Source organism: Lampetra planeri, chromosome 58, assembly GCF_965212315.1.
Source record: "Lampetra planeri chromosome 58, kcLamPlan1.2.h2, whole genome shotgun sequence".
NCBI lineage: Eukaryota > Metazoa > Chordata > Hyperoartia > Petromyzontiformes > Petromyzontidae > Lampetra > Lampetra planeri.
Window position 1 is genome coordinate 3025696 of NC_136164.1, and position 17477 is coordinate 3043172.

The 17477-nt window shown below is 43.7% G+C and overlaps 1 protein-coding gene across 1 annotated transcript; it reads left to right on the plus strand.

The window, feature by feature from the left end:
• The first annotated feature begins 949 nt into the window (after positions 1-949).
• On the plus strand, positions 950-15841 carry LOC144736030 (uncharacterized). Its single transcript, XM_078618670.1, has 8 exons — positions 950-1297; positions 5606-5708; positions 6283-6411; positions 7161-7265; positions 8374-8466; positions 11157-11212; positions 12291-12576; positions 15238-15841. Exons 1-8 carry the CDS (start codon positions 1232-1234, stop codon positions 15525-15527), a joined length of 1128 nt encoding a protein of 375 aa, XP_078474796.1. The 5' UTR covers positions 950-1231; the 3' UTR covers positions 15528-15841.
• Positions 15842-17477: the final 1636 nt, after the last annotated feature.

Below are 17477 nucleotides of genomic sequence, written 5' to 3' on the forward strand. Positions count from 1 at the left end.
GATTGTCACCTCAATCTTGATGTGAAGATTGTCGCCTCAATCTTGATGTGAAGATTGTCGCCTCAATCTTGATGTGAAGATTGTTGCCTCAATCTTGATGTGAAGATTGTCGCCTCAATCTTGATGTGAAGATTGTCGCCTCAATCTTGATGTGAAGATTGTCGCCTCAATCTTGATGTGAAGATTGTCGCCTCAATCTTGATGTGAAGATTGTCGCCTCAATCTTGATGTGAAGATTGTCGCCTCAATCTTGATGTGAAGATTGTCGCCTCAATCTTGATGTGAAGATTGTTGCCTCAATCTTGATGTGAAGATTGTCGCCTCAATCTTGATGTGAAGATTGTCGCCTCAATCTTGATGTGAAGATTGTCGCCTCAATCTTGATGTGAAGATTGTCGCCTCAATCTTGATGTGAAGATTGTCGCCTCAATCTTGATGTGAAGATTGTCGCCTCAATCTTGATGTGAAGATTGTCGCCTCAATCTTGATGTGAAGATTGTCGCCTCAATCTTGATGTGAAGATTGTCGCCTCAATCTTGATGTGAAGATTGTCGCCTCAATCTTGATGTGAAGATTGTCGCCTCAATCTTGATGTGAAGATTGTTGCCTCAATCTTGATGTGAAGATTGTCGCCTCAATCTTGATGTGAAGATTGTCGCCTCAATCTTGATGTGAAGATTGTCGCCTCAATCTTGATGTGAAGATTGTCGCCTCAATCTTGATGTGAACATTGTTGCCTCAATCTTGATGTGAAGATCGTCGCCTCAATCTTCATGTGAAGATTGTTGACTCCCTGCTCAGTGGGTGACCTCTAAGGGAGACTGACAAAGCGCTGCCTCACCTGCAGGGGGCGCAGTCGCCTACCGGTAAATCGGGACGCAACTCTCAGGCGATGATGTTGCAATCACCAAAGAGGAACTTGAAACTTGAGCCACTGTTCTGGAACTTCGGTCATGTTCTGTTCTTTGGTGCAGCAGCAGCGACGGGCCGTGAGCTTGTGTTGAGTTTCGATTTAAATCTTTCGTAACTGCAGGGATTCATCTTCTTGGTTCTTTCGGTAAAGTCACGTAGAAGGGAAGTAATAAAATAATAAAAATAAAACAAAATAATTATCACGACGTTTCGGCCACAACGCAAGCAGCCGTCCTCACCTGAGGACTTCCCTTCTACGTGACTTTATCTTGTGTTGAGTGTTCACGAGTCAAGCGGAGAGACGGCGCGGATTGTCACCATGAGGATGAGGAGGAAAGGCGACTTGGACAGCTGCTGTCGGATCGCGTGTCTCCTGCTGGCCCAGGTGAGACCTCGTCGTCGTCGTCGTGTGATGAGGGTGGAGATGTGGCCAGGCCAAAGCCCGTTGCGTTCAGATACAGGGAGCCCGTGTGGGTCTCTCTTGGCGACGTTAAATCTGTGGCGATGTCCAACAGAGTGAAGTACTGTGTATATATATCACTGCGTTGAGGTTAGAGTCGGTGTGTGTGTTTAACTTCATCACACGGAGGCTTTCGCGACCAGTATGTGTATTTACGCGATCTAACCCATGCAACATTTATTATGAATACTGTGTGTTGAACTTCTTTCGCACCGTACGTATCCCATCGTGCTCACGGGATGTGTGGGCACGGTAATTTACGAGTCATTTTAAAAAGAGGTTCTGGTAGGAGATCGGGTTTGTGCCCGAATGAATGAGATAGAAGAAGCTAAGCAGGGTTGAGCCTGCGTAGGATGGGGCGACCTCGTACCAGGTGGTATAGGCTGCGTGGTAGGAGGGCCGTGCTGCTGCTGCCCTCTCTATTGACCGGCGTGGTGAAGTATGGCTACATATCCCCGGGTGGCCAGCAAGGCTGGGGCAGGCCCAGCTAACAACAGTTGCAGTGAAAGTGTCTTGGCTCTCCCACACACAACCAGTTAGTGCCGCACTAGTATACTACACTATACACTAGTGTACTACACTATACACTACACTAGTGCTGCACTACACTATACACTACACTATACACTAGTGTACGACACTATACACTAGTGCTGTACTAGTATTCTACACTATACACTACACTATACACTAGTGTACTACACTATACACTACACTAGTGCTGCACTACACTATACACTACACTATACACTAGTGTACGACACTATACACTAGTGCTGTACTAGTATTCTACACTATACACTACACTATACACTAGTGTACTACACTATACACTACACTAGTGCTGCACTACACTATACACTACACTATACACTAGTGTACGACACTATACACTAGTGCTGTACTAGTATTCTACACTATACACTACACTATACACTAGTGTACTACACTATACACTACACTAGTGCTGCACTACACTATACACTACACTATACACTAGTGTACGACACTATACACTACACTATACACTAGTGTACTACACTATACACTACACTAGTGCTGCACTACACTATACACTACACTATACACTAGTGTACGACACTATACACTACACTATACACTAGTGTACTACACTATACACTACACTAGTGCTGCACTACACTATACACTACACTATACACTAGTGTACGACACTATACACTAGTGTTGTACTAGTATTCTACACTATACACTACACTATACACTAGTGTACTACACTATACACTACACTAGTGCTGCACTACACTATACACTACACTATACACTAGTGTACGACACTATACACTACACTATACACTAGTGTACTACACTATACACTACACTAGTGCTGCACTACACTATACACTACACTATACACTAGTGTACGACACTATACACTACACTATACACTAGTGTACTACACTATACACTACACTAGTGCTGCACTACACTATACACTACACTATACACTAGTGTACGACACTATACACTAGTGCTGTACTAGTATTCTACACTATACACTACACTATACACTAGTGTACTACACTATACACTACACTAGTGCTGCACTACACTATACACTACACTATACACTAGTGTACGACACTATACACTAGTGCTGTACTAGTATTCTACACTACATTTTACACTAGTGTACTATACACTACACACTACACTACACTATACACTAGTGTACTACACTATACACTACACTATACATTAGTGTACTACACTATACACTACACTATACACTACAATATACACTACACGAGTGCTGCACTAGTGGCGAATTGGCCACGTTCTGTTTACGTGACAACCCTTACTAGTTGGCTGTGTCATTTGTGGCGGGTTTAACGACTCATTTATATATTTACGCGATTTAACACAAACCGCCTCCATTACGGATGCATATTGGTCGCGACATCCTTCGTGCTAAGTTGCGGTGATATCCGAAGTGACACTGGGAGGTGAAGTATGGTCAAACACCGGAGCCTGGGGGCCCACATGGCGACACGGGGTCCCGTTTGTGTCAACGCGTCGCACGCTTTGTCATGCGGCCACTTGCATCAACGTTTCTATAACAACAAATCAAATAATCTCCTCCGTGAGATTCGTTATCGTTCAAATTAACCTACTGATATCTTGAATTAAAACTAATGATGTTATATTTCTTCTGCGTGAATCCCAATTGAGTAATTTTCAGAAAACTTTTTAAAGTTGGACCCTGACCTCGACACACAATGGCTTCTCTCTGGTCTTTGCACTGTTAAGTGAATGATGCCCTTTCATGCCATGCTCGTTATGGTCGGCTCACCACTCCTCCACCACACCCCACTTTCAGAATGTTTAATAATAATCAGTTTAACTTCATTGCCTCAGGCTCATGAGCCTTCCTTACGGGGTTCAGTGTGAATGCACTCGGCTCACAGGGCCAGACAAGACTCGTGTTGTTTTTGTTTTATGAATGGATGTTATCTAATCAGGTGAAAAATATTGATATGCACAGCCTCTTTTGATATGTTGCCTCTTGAGCATCTGTATTTTATCAGAAGAAACCATTACAAATAACAAAAGCCTGACGTTATCCAGTACAGATAACAAAGTGGTTAATACATTGTAATAACAATAGTCCAAACTATGTTTAATGTCGGTTTTGACGACCAACATTTTCTATAAGAGTTTTTTTGGGTGTGATCACGTAAATATACTCTCCTACACACCGGTGTGCTGAACTAGTAAGTCATTGGCATGTTTAGTTTTCGTGACAAACCTTACTAGTTGGCTGTGTCAGTTGTGTCGGGTTTAACGACACATTTATATTTACGAGATCTCACCAAAAAAATACTCTGTTATAGTCCCAAATTATGTTTACCTCTCGTGGAAAATGATCAAGGTGATTGATTAGCAGTTCCTGACTATCTGTCAGCCGTAATCTTTAACCAGCGTCGATGGTTTGTGCAGCAGCACGTCTGTTGGGCTACAAGGAAGATCCCTCGTTTGTTGGGCAGCTTAAATGCACATTCTTGAAACAAAATGGTGGCTATTGGGGCTTCTTAAGATGGAGGGCGAGTGAACTCACTCCGCTTGAAGGGATATTTAGAGCTCTCGTTTCACACAAGTAGAGACAAAGTTAAGGTTTTTTTTAATTTAAACGCCTGGGCTCCCTGCCAGCGGTCCCAATGAAATGAGTTGCGGTCCCAGCCGGTGATCTAAATGAGGGAGGCTGGCCACAAAAGTAAAACGCCACTGGAGATGCCAGTAAACATTCCACTTTCTACTCTTTTAAATACCCTCTAATATTCCCCTAACGCAGCTAACCAACAAACGTGTCATAGTTTGAGCAGGTAGAGGGCATCACAGTCTACTTGAAGAGCATCCACAATGAAGCCAATTTACCATGAGCCAGTTCTATTTCCATCAGCCGAGCTGAGCAGGTAGTGTGCCGAGTTAGCTCATCACGATTTTCATAGACAAGATAATAAATAACGTAAATAATTTGTCTATTATCGCTAAATTTACTTGTAAGCTTGAACTTTTAAGCCAGCACAAACCGAGCAACTGGTGTGTGTCTGTGTATGTAACGAGGCTCACGGTCCCAGCTCATCTCTCGTGTGAGCCTGGAGCACCGTGCGGAGCCTGGTGCTGACAGGGTCACTGGGACCGTGAAGATCGTTAACGTGGGGAATGGAGCCCATGGCTCCACGGTGCAAGCCGTACCACGGTTTCCCAGCTCTACTGTTGATGATGCTGGTGATGATGATGATCACAATTATGCTACTGGTGCTGTTAGTGCTTGTGATTACACTGTGTATATTAATCTTAGATGGTAGTGGTCATAGAGTTGGTGGTGTGATGCTAGACATGACATTAATGCTCATATGCCCAAGTCCCATTACTTCTTTTCAAGAGTGTTCTGTGAGTAAGGTTCACCATTTTTAGTTGAAATGCCAATCCTAAAACCTTGATTCAAGCAATACAATTGTCCAGTCAATGATACCGTCATGTACATTATAAGCCAAACCTTATTTCTGTATTTTAAGTAAATGTGTGTATGCGTATATGACCAGATTTATTTGAATTGATTTACACCGGGTACAAGTTCGGGATGCGTCTTACTCTGTGGAGCGTCTTATAATGTAGAGAATTTGGTATGAAAAAGCAGTGCCTTGGTCCAATAAATACAACTATATTAATGTCTTTGTATTTTATCGATAGGCTCTTCTTGCCACCGCAATCGAAGGCCCAGCTGTGAATTCAGAATGTGCCAAAGGATCCTACAGATCGGAGATTGGTCACTGCTGCCTGTTGTGTCGAGCAGGTATGTATGAAAACACACACACTTAGTCACCCAACACACAGGACTGGCACTACTGCCACTGAAGATCAAGATCAAGGAAAGCATTCTCACGTGACCTTGTCTCAAACCTTAACCCTGAGTCCTAAACTCTAATTCCTAATCCCAACCCTAACCCCATGGCCAAACCCCAAAATATTACCATACAAAAATAAGGAATCTGGGCATGCATGGCTTAAAATGAATTAATTAGGAATATAGGTTAAAGGGAAAATTGTATGTTGAACTTCTTTTGCACCGTACGTCGCCAACCGTGCTAATCGGAGGTGTGATTGGCAAATGTGACAAACTGGCTGGCAGCAGTGATGCAGCGATAGACCACTGCAGCGGTTTTTTTTTTGATTCATCAGTGCAATATGGTCACCAATATTCACAACTACAATGTCTGCAGACTGTGAAAACTGAACACCTGAACCCTAAAAAACATCACTTAATTAATAAAGAACAAAAACTTCATCACATATCTCACAATGAAAGCACTGAGAGAAATTGCTCTTCACAGGGGTGCATTGCTGCTTTGTTCCCCTGTACCTCTCAGGGTCACACAAGACAATGGACTGTGCATCGGAGGGCCAGAATGCCATGTGTGAAGTTTGCCCTCATGACCAGTACATGGACCAAGACAATAATGCCCCGCGTTGTGAAAATTGCAGCCGCTGCAGAGAAGGTAAGGTAATGAATGTTAATTATAATGTTGGCTATGGCCAGAATTTTGCTTTGCGTCGCTATGTAATTAAGATGCCTATGCCCACATCACCAAAATGCAGCCAGTCGTGAAGAATGAACAGGTTTGAGCCTAGACGGTACTTGGATGAGTGACCATCATGCATAAAACAATTTGTAGCCTACTGCTGAGCTATGTTCTCAACAGAGACCAGTACAGCAAAATCAATTGTTGCCCAGTACTCGGCTCCAATGTCTGCGTTCCCTGCTTTCACCTACTCGTACTGACCAGCATGGTGAAGTAATGTCAAATAACTCCACCACGATCCACATGGTGGCAGGGTGTGAACTCCCTCGCCTGATATACTGGAGGTCGTGGGTTTCAATCCCGACCCTGACGCCTGTTTATTTGGAGTTGGCATGTTCTCCCCGTGGTTGTGTGGATTTTTCCCTGGGTCCTCCGGTTTTTCTTTCCTTTAGAAACATGCGTCTAGAGTATTTGGCTGCTATAAATTTCCACGTGATAAGCCACTTCATTGAGCTCTCATTTGTTGGCAGCTTGCTTCTGAAAAAGAGCTATGTAGCTCAGTGGGCCTGACCTGGTTAAATTCAAATAGTTAAATAGTTTAGCTTAAAACATGTTTGTGCAAACACACTGACCGCCAGGATTTTGACCTGTCAGCGAATTAATTTTGTCATCGAATTAATCATTTTCATTCACACAAATGCCAATCTCTCTGATTCGACATGCAGATGAGGAAGCTGTTGTGAACTGCTCTGTGGCCCAGGACACCAAATGTGATTGCAAAGATGGACTCAAGAGAGACCCCACCTCAGATACTTGTGTCCCGATTGGAGGTAAGTTTACGAGTTGTTCACGCCTATTATAAATATTTGAATAGCATTGTCCGTCACTGTCACCCACAGTGGTGAATTGTTTCCACTGGGTCTTAGATTAAAAAAGAATTGGACACACTCCCTCAGGTTACCCAAACATCCCTCTGGGTAACAGAGGCGTTGCTGTACTTGTTAAATTGCTACATTTAAGTGATATTTGTATGTCATCAACACCCACTAACGTTTAATTCACACTTGGTAACTATTGCCTAGACATTTACACTTCAATATCACTAGAGTACAATAAGCCCAAGTAATTTTCAGTCGCCATGATGCAGAGGTGGAAGTCTGAGGTTCACTAGATGCCAAAGACGGAAGAGTTCTTCCTGGTGGGTTTTATTTGCTAAATAAATGTTAAATAAATGCGATGCAATAACAGACGGAGTGCATCTAGTGGAGCACGTGGCATCATAGTCAATGAGTTCACATTCCATACAACAGACAAGGACATCACTTCAGATGTCCTAGAGCACACAAACGCACATCAATTGTACCCTCTAGCATGTACTAACATTGTACGGGATAGCATCTTAAGTAAAACCTCATGTTAACAAGCGTTGATTGCATTTTCCAAACACGATTAGCACAGTGCTTTGACCCATAACCGACCACACACAGCTTAATTCGTGCACAAACATTGTTCTGGTTGGAGATTTCGTTTTTTCGAAATATTTGTTGACATACTTTGATTGACTGTCTCCAAATGTTGGCTTATTTGAATCTGGCTGGGGGAGGCTTTACTCTGCCGCAATGTGAAAGTTAAATGTTGGAAATGTAAAAGTCTTTTCAGTTTACAAGGGAAGCTCTTTTGGGCGATGTTTAAAAATTAAGTGTTGTGTTTTCAACAATGTTTTAATGATGATGAATCTTCATAGAGAGTTCATTGCTTTTGTGCACCTGGATCATGTATTTTGAACTTCTTTTACACCGTACGTAGCTAACCATGCTAATTGGAGGTGTGGGGGAAGGACAAAAATGGTAATGTAAGGTGCATTTGAATTGTATCTGCGCATGAGATGAGTTTCATGAAATGACTTTGTACTGATTATTTTGTTTTTCATATTCTCAGTTAATTGGCTTTCTATCATTTTTGGGATTATCGTGATCATTCTGGTGTTCACCATTCTGGCGCTCATCGCTTTCAAGCGGAAATTATTTCCCGGTGAGTGTATAAGATGACGCGAATAAAATAAGATGTCTGGATACTAATTTATTGTTTTATATAATGTATATTGAAGCTTACTTTACAGGTACTAAACTAGAAAAACTCACAAGCATGGCTCGTGCGGATGTAAAGCTACCAATGTCCTGCTTTATCTGCCCTGGTCCCAGTCTCAGTTATCCCAAAGCATCTGAGAAAATGCGACTTTGTTCCAATTTAAAATATGTTGGCCTCGCGATCAACTCGTGGTACAGCAGAGACTCCAATAATCTGCGTCGAGATGGGGAGACCTCCCCACGAATCCCCTCGCCTACGGCGCACCGCGGAGGTTCTTTTGCGGATTGACGGAGGAATCGGCCGCACGACCCCGTTAGCCCAAAGTGTAGCACATCTGCTAGATGGCTCAATGTTTTAGGTTTTTATTTATTTATTTCATATTTTGGAGACCTTTAAAAAATATATATATGAATAGTTCTAGATTTGAAGCTTTCGTGACTGCAAGGATTCATACTCTTAGTTCTTTCGGTAAAATCACGTAGGTAAAAAATGAAATTAAAATTTATCAAAATAAAACAATAAAAATAAAAAATCACGACGTTTCGGAGGCAACACAAGTATCCGTCATCAGGAGACAAGAAGATGAATCCCTGCAGTCACGAAAGCTTTAAATCGAAAGGTACAACTCAGTTTGTAAACACCGGGGTACTGTAAGTCAGGAATGACATCCTTTACGGATGGGATCAGATCAAGGATTTTGTGTACTGTATTGAATCGGACCTGGATCTTGTGTTTGTTTAGAATTTTGGAAATAGTTTTGGTAACGCCTGCTATGTATGGCAACGTGATGATTTGATCGGAGTCTCAGGGGGTTGTTTCTGCATGGTGGGAGAAACAGCTTGGCGGATAGCACGATCCAAGTATCCGTTCATCTTGAGGGCCAATTCACTGGCCAGGTGGTGTTGGTCAGAGATGCAGTGGGCCCTATGGTATAGTGTTTTGATGAGGGAATTCTTTTGAGCCGGGTGGTGGTGGGAATCAGGCTTCCAAGTAGGAATCTGTGTGGGTGACCTTCCTGTTAACAGAATGTCCCAAAGAGCTATTGGGCCTCCTCTCAAACAGAACATCCAAGAATGGTAGCTTGCCATCCTTCTCCACTTCCATGGTAAATTTGATGGATGGGTGTCTGGAATTGATGTGGTCGAGGAATTGGTTCAATGCTGGGAGGCCATGTGGCCAAATGAAGAAAGTGTCATCCACATATCTCTTCCACAGGGAAGGACGCAGGGTGGATGTCTGGATGGCATCTGTTTCAAATTTCTCCATGAACACATTGGCTATCACTGGTGACAAGGGGGAACCCATAGGGGTACCCTCATTTTGTTTGTAGAAGGTACCATTCCAGGTGAAGTACGTGTTGGTGAGGCAGTGCCTAACCAGCGCAGGGACATCCGGGTTCAGTCCATGTTGGACTAAGTCTTCAATTATTGTTATGGTGTCAGGCACTGGAACCTTGGTGAACAGAGAAAACCACATCAAAGCTGACAAGAACATTGTCAGAAGACAGTACAATGTCCTTGACCATAGAGACAACGTGGGTTGAGTTAAGTACTGCTGAGGTGGTCTTGCCAGTGAAGGGAAGCAGAGTATCCGATAAAAAAACGGGCCAGTTTGTAGGTAGGTGAGTTGATCGTGGACACGATGGGCCGTAGTGGGGTACTTCTTTATGGATCTATGGAAGGCCATAGAATCTGGGAGGTCTTGCAGCCGAGGGTTTTAGGGAGGGCCGTTTGATTGGTTCGATTAGGGAAGTCGAACTAGTGATTAACTTGTTGGTTTTGTATATATTTGCATTGTCTTTGAAACTGGTTGACCTACCCCAGAGACAGCCTTCTTTTGGGCCTAGTCTCATCAGTGTCAGATCAGAGAACGCCAAAAGGTGAACAGCACAAGGACAATGCACTATCAGGGCATTTATGGCTCAGGGTGAGCAGCACATCTGAACACCTGTTTTATAGAGCAGATAGGGAGATGTAAGGGAGAGAGAGGAGGGCATTAACAAAGGAAGATAGAGGAGAGAGTGAGAGAAGGGTGGCGAGGAAGGGAGATGGAGGAGGGAGGTGAGGGCGGGAGCTGGAGCACGGATAAAGAGATGGAGAGGAGAGGGCTGGGGAGAGAGTGAAAGGCCATGACACGGAGAGGAAAGAGATGAAGCACAACGGAAAGAGGAGAGCGAGAGAAAGCGGCAAGCGGTGGGAAAGAGCATTAGGGAGAGGCAAGAGGGGACTGAGACGGGGAATTGAGAGTTGGGAATAAGGAGAGCGAGGGTGAGAGGTGAGAGAGAAACAAGAAGAGGAATAGTGAGGGAAGTGGGAGAGAGATAGAGGAGGGAGGAGAGCACTACAGAGGGAGGGAGCGGTAGAAGAGGGGACAGAGAAACATAAAAACAGACAAGGCGAGAAATTGAGATCAATTGGGATATACAGAACAGAGAAGATGAGAAAGGTGAAGAGCGACAGGGCTCTCTGTATTCAATAAAAGTTTTGCTGGCTGGCTGACTAGGAGGGACAGACAGACAATCGCCTTTAAAGGACGTGCAGGTTGCAAGTGTGATTTTTTTCAATAAATAAGGAATAGCTGCCTTTAGATTTGATTAGAGTATTAATGATCTCATCATGGTACTTTATTTACAGAACACTGGACTAAAGAGGCTGAAGAAAAATGGAAATTGATTAAGATCAAAGTTCAAGTAAGTGAGGTGGCCCAGGGACTCGTAATGGATATGTCTGAGCATTGTTCTAATACTTTTGTGATCTTGAATTGTATCCATTAGTAGTCATCAGAGATCAGACTCGGTTTGGTGATGTCAAATAATTTAAAGTCAATGTCTCCTGGTCGTTGGATAAGAGAGATCAGAGGTTGCGTGATGTCATCGTCTGGCCCTGATCTGCCACCGGGAGCACAGTTCCACTGTGAATACCTCGGCAGGCTCAGTGCCGGAGTGTGCCTGGGCACGGCGTCAAGGGCTCGGTGAGGACAGTGACACCGGCGTGGGGGTGCCCAGACACGGGTGTGAGAGTCTTTGGTCCTCTGAGTTGTGCTGAAGGCGGGGGGGGTGTGAGTGACCGTTCTCTTTTCTACAATCCACACGGCCACTTGTAAGAAGTGGGGGAGTGTCTCATCTTGCTCTCTTGCTCTCTCTCTCTGCCATCACCCGTGTAGTGTTCCACTTCCTCCTCCTCTCTCTCTCCGCTCATTCCAGTCCTGGCCCACGATCTCCACATCCACTCTGCAGGGCTTCATGTCAAAGTTCACCACTTCAAATGGCCTCTCTCTAGGCCAGCCTGTCGTCCTCTGACCTGGTGCCTCCATATTCATTGCCTTTCTTCTCGCCTCGTGTGACACGTCAGCTGAGTCAAAGTTCAGCTCGTGTCACACGGTTATCCTTCTTTCCTTCTTCCTCGTCTCTTTATTTCTGACCTGACTGAGTATCCAATGGGGAATGGAAACTCCACACCACCACCTGTGTTGTGTAGAGAGTGCATTCGTCATTTACCAACTGGGTATGGGGCGCCTGTCACTTTATTATATAACCCAAGTAAAAGCAATATCGGTCGGCAGACTTACCTGCCTTTAACCTAAGAAAATGTTTGTTAAATATAAAATGAAAACTTAATGTGGACTAGCTTGTGATTCAAACTCAGGAACAAATGAATGCTGTTTACATTGTTTGGATGTGTTTCCTATATGAACCATGTGCAGATAGACCATTATGTGTACATTGTATTCAGTCCTATTGAGAGATTGCTTCTTTATCTCACTTTTAGAGACCAGGAGAGCAAAATACACGGAATCTCATCCAGGACAAAAAGGAAATCCTGACGGCATGGATCGGAATAAATCCATCCCCTATCCTGGAGTACATGGATACACATTCTCTGATCACACGGAAGGTCTACAATGAAGCCAAGAAAGAGCATGGACCAGAATGTGCAAACTACTTGCTGTTGAAATGTATTGCTGCTGGTAACAGCCAATGCCAGAAGCTGCTGGAAGCACTCCTTGATGTGCAGGAAAGCTACCCTCAGATGCAGACATGGCTGATGGGCCTGGGTAAATATTTTGTTTTACATTCGACTGATAATAATTATACATTCTTTACTGTGATGTGTGCTAGCATTTTGGGTCTCTCATTCTGTGCAGAACATTGCATCCTTCTGTCTTCAAATAATAACCTCTGGAAGCCAGACTCTGTTACACCAGAGTTTTGGGTGTGCCAAAAAACTAAAAATTTCAATCATAAACCCCAAAAATTGCAGGTAAAACACTCTTAACGTGAGAACTAAGTTATGGACAGAAATATTCAGCGTTGTGTGGTCATTCAACTTGAGGATCCAAAGGGGAGATTGCAATGTACAGGTAGTCCCCGAGTTACGATGGTCCGACTTACGATATTTCGATCTTACGATGGCGATAGTGATGCGACAAAATTTAAAATATTTGAAATTTCGCACGGAAGGCAAACGCAGCAGCGTACGAGGTACGATACTGTACGTTGGGACGATACGTTCAATGCATGTTAAAAGTTTTTATAGCAGATAGGATTGTTTCCTGAAAGAAACTTTCTATTAAATTGCAGTTCATATAGGTAGGCTAAGAATTTACCTCTTTTTTTACTTTACATTTTACTGTGCAATACAGTATTGTAATTAATAAATACATACAATATGTAGTTTATACAGTACGGTACTGTAAATTGCTCTGTTTTGCTAAATTATCACCATTCTTTAAGACTCCTGGGTAGGCTATACCATCTTCGACTTAGGAATTTTTTTGATTTACGATGGGGTCGTCGTAACGCATCTTCATTGTAAGTAGAGGACTACCTGTATTTGAACTGTATTTATATTTTATTGTTAAATTGTATTTAAAGTTATCCAAAACTGAGAGCACAGGGTCCCGAGTACCACGTAGTCTGATAAACCAGACAACACACACAGACACACCGTGTCACTAATAAACCAGACAACACACAGATAGACAGACACACCGTGTCACTAATAAATCAGACATTACACACAGACACACTGTCACTAACAAACTAGACAACACACACAGACACACTGTCACTAATAAATCAGACATTACACACAGACACACTGTGTCACTAATAAACCAGACAACACACACAGACAGACACACTGTGTCACTAATAAACCAGAAAACACACACAGAAACACTGTGTTTACTAATGAACTAGACAACACACACACACAGACACACACTGTCACTAATAAACCAGACAACACACACACACAGACACACTGTTTCACTAATAAACCAGACAACACACACACACACTGTCACTAATAAACTAGACAACACACACAGACACAATGTCACTAATAAACTAGACAACACACAGACACACTGTCACTAATAAACCAGACACACAGACAGACACACTGTGTCACTAATAAACCAGACAACACACACAGACACACTGTCACTAATAAACCAGACAACACACACACAGACACTGTGTCACTAATAAACTAGACAACACACACAGACAGACACACACTGTCACTAATAAACCAGACAACACACACACTGTCACTAATAAACCAGACAACACACACACAGACACACACTGTCACTAATAAACCAGACAACACACACACACAGACACACTATCACTAATAAACTAGGCAACAGACACAGACACACTGTCACTAATAAACTAGACAACACACACAGACACACTGTCACTAATAAATCAGACAACACACAGACACACCGTGTCACCAAGATGCAGAGACATGCGCTATCACGAACACACGCGCACCACCCAACACAAACGTGCACAGTCACACGTTGATAACTTGAACAACTCAATACAAATAAGTGAGTGTGCCCACCACACCTGTAATGCGATCCACGTTATCGCAACAAATTCAACAGCGATGCCCACAGCTGCAACAGCTCTTGCAAAGCAGCATACTTACTCGTGCAACAAGCACGAGTAAATATGCTGCCCACTCCCGACACGAGCATGGTCATAGTGACACGGTGTGTGAGGAGGAATGAACCACAAACGGACAACGGTTGAGAAAAAGCTCCTTGATTCAGAGCCCACGCATCTTTTAACACCCGCGGTGTCAACCTCCGACAGCCTCCCTGTGTACATGGACAACTGCATGACGCTTTCCGCGAGACCCTGGCTACCAAATCCTTGGCCACTGATGGAGAATGTTTATGTGAGCATCCTGCGGTCACATGAAACAATTTGTCCTTCCCCTGCGCCTCCGATTAGCACGGTTGGCTACGTATGGTGTTAAAGAAGTTCAACGTACGTACATAATTGGTCAGATCATTACGTGGCCAAACTCGGTCAATTCTGAATTGTAGTTTTTATATTAGGCACTGCGCATGCGAGACAAGAATATAGCTCCTTTAAAATAATGTCGTGCAACAAACACAGTATTCCCTTATGTGTCGAGAGCTGTCAGCCCTAGATGCATGAAAGTAATCATGTGTGTTCAATTACGCGTTTGTGAAAGGAACTTAATGCACCACAATTTGGATTTATGAAGCATCTGACCACGACCGCACCTCGGGATGATGTACAAACAGGTGAAGCATGCCCATTTGACCAATGCGGTCCATATGGAACTTTTGTCTTAAGCGTTGATTGACTCCATCTGGAACCGTACCACGATTAACGATATCTGTGTTGTGCATTCACTCTCCTCGCCAACCTAAATCCCACAGACACCAAGCGGCTGATTCCAACGTTCGAGGGAATCGTCTGCAAGAAAGTTCGTAGAGCGAAACCTGACCTCAAGCACTGGATCGGTGTGGAGACTCAACCCCTCGTGGCGCATATGAAGAACTCCTTGATGATGCAACAAATCCCTCACAACTTGTCAACATCCTCTGATCTCATTGACTTTGTCATTGATAATGGGGAGGAGTTCTGTCGGGCACTGGTGTCTGCCTTGAAGGATCTGCCAGATCAGTATCCAAATGCCCAGCCTTGGCTGCAACTGTCCCAGAAATGATCTAAAATGCCGCTGTGAGAATTATAAGCTCAAAATCGAATCCCGAATCGAATTAAATATCTAACTTGCAGTCTTCAAGATCCTCCATTCCAACGTTTCCCGGGGTATCTCTATACTCCACGCACTCTCCCACCTCTCTCTCTACTCCACGCACTCTCCCACCTCTCCAATCTCATCTGACCTCACTCCCTTATGTGCATTCTACATCCTAGCAGCTGAGACTTCCATTCTGTCAAAGCCTCCAGTCAACCTTTGTTCAGTGGGAGGTCGCTCTTTATCCTCTGCTGCCCCCAAGGTCTGGAACTGCCTTCCCCCAGCCCGCACACGCCACTGCCTGCCCCTGCTCAGGTCCAGACCCAACACTGCTTTGTTTCCGCATCCTATAACTGCCTATCAAATAAACATGCTCGCTGTTTCTGTACAGTGCCTTGGGATGCAGGTGCATGAAGGCACTGCATATTGAATGCTCTGGGTTCGAGTCCTATGGATGGGTCTCTCTCCCAAATTGGGTCACAGTGCATCTATCTGAATATTATATTGAGGCAGCGGCACTCGTATAGTAGTCCTAGCAGTCGCTAAGCCATCGATGGGGCTGTGGTTTCAAACGTTCCTGCGGGTGTCACGAGCCATTTCCCCTAGCCAGGCCTCCTGGACAGGCTTCATGTCCACATCATCTACCACGATGATGATCTGAGCGTCGGAGTCCTGGGTTATGTTTCTGAGCTCCCAACTTGGGTTTAATTAAGCGATGGCATCTGGTGTGCCTGATACCATCTGTTTCATCACTAAAGCCTGGGGCCATTTGTGTTTTTAATTCTTAATGTTAATTCTAGATTTGAAGCTTTCGTGACTGCAAGGATTCATACTTTTAGGTCTTTTCGGTAAAGTCACGTAGGTAAAAAATATAAATAATATAAGAAATAATAGAAATAAAATAATAAATCACGACGTTTCGGAGGCAACACAAGCTTTCGTCTTCAGGTGGAACCGTCACAGCACAATTTCTGTATCAAGTAAAGAGAGAAGTCCCAATAGACCCGACCTTGTATATACTGTATGTAGGATGGGCCTCGGGGGATGAGTTATTGTGAGATGGTTAGTACGGCTGCTGCTGCTGGGACTGAGCCTTTGTTATGTAGATGGCAGAAGCAGAAAAGCAAGTCAGGACAAAGCAGCCCCTTGCTATGCTGCTGGGTGGGTAAAACTCAAGGCATGCAACCAGCGTGTGAAAAAATAAGCTAAACATGATAAAAACAAAACTGGCTGTCAGTAAACTGTACGGTAACTAAAGAATAGTACCTGTCAAATAAGATGGTCCAAATATGTGTAGTTAAATCTTTTTTGCATGGTTAATGGGTGATATGTTCCATGTACATTGTCTTAAAAAGTTACTGTAGTGGAATTTTTCCTAAATATATCGTATGTTTATCTAATACGTGTTTTAAGTTAGGTTTATCGGTGCATATTTACTCTATATAACCTTGTTGTACAGTTTGTTCTGTAACGCTGCGTGTTTTCATAATGCAAATTGTATAGAACGCAATTTGCCTGAACGAACCACGTAGCGCGAGTAGGAATAAGCGGTCGTACGGCTGCCTCGGCGTAGCGTCATCGCCACACGAGGCATTGGGATGCTGCTGGATGCTTCTAGATGCTACCCACGCCTCGGTGATTGTTCAGCCTGCATACGCATCTCACGTGTTATCGGCGACCGCTTTATTTATGAAACGCGATTTTCCCATTAAGCGGTGTTCGTCAGGAACGCAACCACTACCGCGTTATAGGAGAGCAGACTATGAAAATATTGGTGCAAAAGTGGCCATGGTGCTGAGAATATCGGTGCCCCTGTGATGAATCTGACTGCTCAGGTTTACTGATGTGATGATCTCAGCTCGGCCACCAACAACTGCCCATGAAAAAAAAACATTACACCAAATTTCATTATGCACT